We start from the raw sequence: 2,057 nt of genomic DNA on the forward strand, positions 1-2,057 counted from the left end.
TAAATGCCCCTCACTTTGTCGCCGAGCATGCATCGTGCAAACTGTTCAATTTGAAATGGGCCAGCGACACACACACACACACGCCAGAAGAAGCGCGCCAGCCGCAGACCGTGACGCGAGCAAAAGGCACCGCAGCGATCAGCATGACGAAAACACAGACGACGATGAGGAAAAATATGTTTGCGACACTGATCTCCCAAAGAGTCATCGAACGGTCTTCCGGCACAGCTGCCGAAGCCACTCCCTTTCACGGTGCACCGAGCACAAGGAACCACCCAGCAGAGAGACTGACACACGCAAAGACAAATGTGCGGTGTTGCCCCATCGCAAAGGCACGTCCTCACTCCACGGCACGGCCCACCAATTCCTTCGCGTGCCTTCTTCGCGCCCTCCCATTGGGCTGTGCCTTGGGCACATCGCAGGCAACTGGCCCCTTTGACGCCGCGTTTTTTGCGAAGTGGCATGTCGCGGCGCCAGACAGTGGTCGCGTCATCGCGAATAAAAATGAAAAGTGCCGTCGCCGCAAGAAGTAAACTCCAGCACGCATTGCCGCCGAGGCAACGCCTTCCAGCAGCAACCCTGACCCCACAAGGAGCACGCCCCGCAGGAATCGAGGAACGAGAATTTGCCAAAGCAGCCAATCGGCCCCAAGATCCCCAGGCCGGGTTTTTGCGGGAATAGCGTGCATTACAACTGTGACCGGCGGCGTGATGCAAAGACGCACACCGCCGAAAACAAAAACAAAAACAGGAACCGCAAACACGTACACGCCCGCAAAATACACTACTTTGTGTGTGCTGAGTCCATGAGTGGGAAACTCATTGATGGAAAAGCTTCTCCCAAACAAACAAACAAACCGACCGCAGTCGTGGCGCTGGACCAAGTAAAAGCCGAAGGCTGCGAGAACAGTCAGAGTCGTCAAGGCAGCGCCTCCCACTAGCGCACGCCTCAATTGATACGGGGTCACCTTCGCGTGTAGCTACCACATTTCGACGCTAACGCCGATAGACTCCTGGCGGCGACGGCTGCCAAAATAAGCGGCAGCACCCACAGCAATCACGCCCGCCAAAAGGCGGCGTTGAGGCTGGAGTTGAATACTCAATTTTCCCAACATCCGGAAGGCACGCGCGGGAATCTTGAACAGCCCCACAGCTCATCGTGTGTGTCCGAGCATTCTAGCCAAAAATTGTGCCAAAAGCGGGGCCAGGTTATTTGTCACGATGCGACTGCACACACTCAGCAAGGCTAATCGACACGGAGATGTTGGACTGTGACACCGATGGAAATCGGCACACTGCAATCCTCACCGTGCTTGTCGCACCTGAAACCGTTACGCACGACTTCTGCAGTGAGGTTGAGGGTTTGCGGGAAGCTGAGCTCCAGTAAAGCCCTCTTCAGCAACCGGCGTGTGCTGGGTTGTGCCACCAAAGTCCTCCCGAAGCCCCACCAGGGGAAACAGCCCCTCCACCTTTTCCAATGAATCCTTCAAAGCAGCAGAGCCGTCAAATTTCAGGTGAACGCCGTTGGCAAATGTCAACCCCTGGCGCAGTGTTGGACCTGCACGCATTGAGGCATTGGCATGCACGCCAAGGAAAACCAGCGCCTCGTGAATGGCCTTCACAAGGTACCACGCAGCAACGGCAGACCTCCCAGCGGCGTGGCTCCCCTCAACCAGAGGCGGGGGCGGTGCGGGCGGGTAGCCTGTTTGCTTTTAGGTTCCCCAACAAAAAAAAAGGGAGGCCAGCCCGTGACGCAGGCTCCTTGTGGCACCCGACCCCCAATCGCACCTCTGAGGCCGCCCAAGCGCATTTGCACAGCTGCGCCCGGCGGCTGTGGTGTCAGGCCCTGCACTGAGGCGCCCAAAAGACACTCATCCAAGACGGCGCCGGTGCCGTGGCACGTGTCCTCCACAGACTTGGCAACTGCGAGATGCATGGGCGGCAGCTGTGCGTGGCCAAACAGCCGGGGGCTCGCGAAGAGGAGGGGCCCAAGCCCACAGAGCGTTTGACGTCAGCCGGCCCTGTTGCCGCCGCATCCGTCACGATGGACCCCCGAAG

At 58.3% G+C, this 2,057-nt stretch overlaps 2 protein-coding genes across 2 annotated transcripts; both read right to left on the reverse strand.

Moving 5' to 3' along the window:
• Positions 1-340: 340 nt before the first annotated feature.
• Tco025E_10235 (uncharacterized protein) lies at positions 341-688 on the reverse strand (the record flags this gene model as incomplete). The annotated part of the gene is made up of 1 exon (XM_029377018.1): positions 341-688. The coding sequence occupies one exon, from the start codon at positions 686-688 to the stop codon at positions 341-343; it is 348 nt and encodes a 115-aa protein (XP_029222886.1).
• A 929-nt stretch (positions 689-1,617) lies between these two features.
• Tco025E_10236 (uncharacterized protein) lies at positions 1,618-1,935 on the reverse strand (the record flags this gene model as incomplete). The annotated part of the gene is made up of 1 exon (XM_029377019.1): positions 1,618-1,935. One exon carries the CDS (start codon positions 1,933-1,935, stop codon positions 1,618-1,620), a length of 318 nt encoding a protein of 105 aa, XP_029222887.1.
• Between the last annotated feature and the right edge of the window lie 122 nt (positions 1,936-2,057).

Source organism: Trypanosoma conorhini, assembly GCF_003719485.1.
Source record: "Trypanosoma conorhini strain 025E chromosome Unknown Tco_14.4_contig_01551, whole genome shotgun sequence".
Lineage (NCBI taxonomy): Eukaryota > Euglenozoa > Kinetoplastea > Trypanosomatida > Trypanosomatidae > Trypanosoma > Trypanosoma conorhini.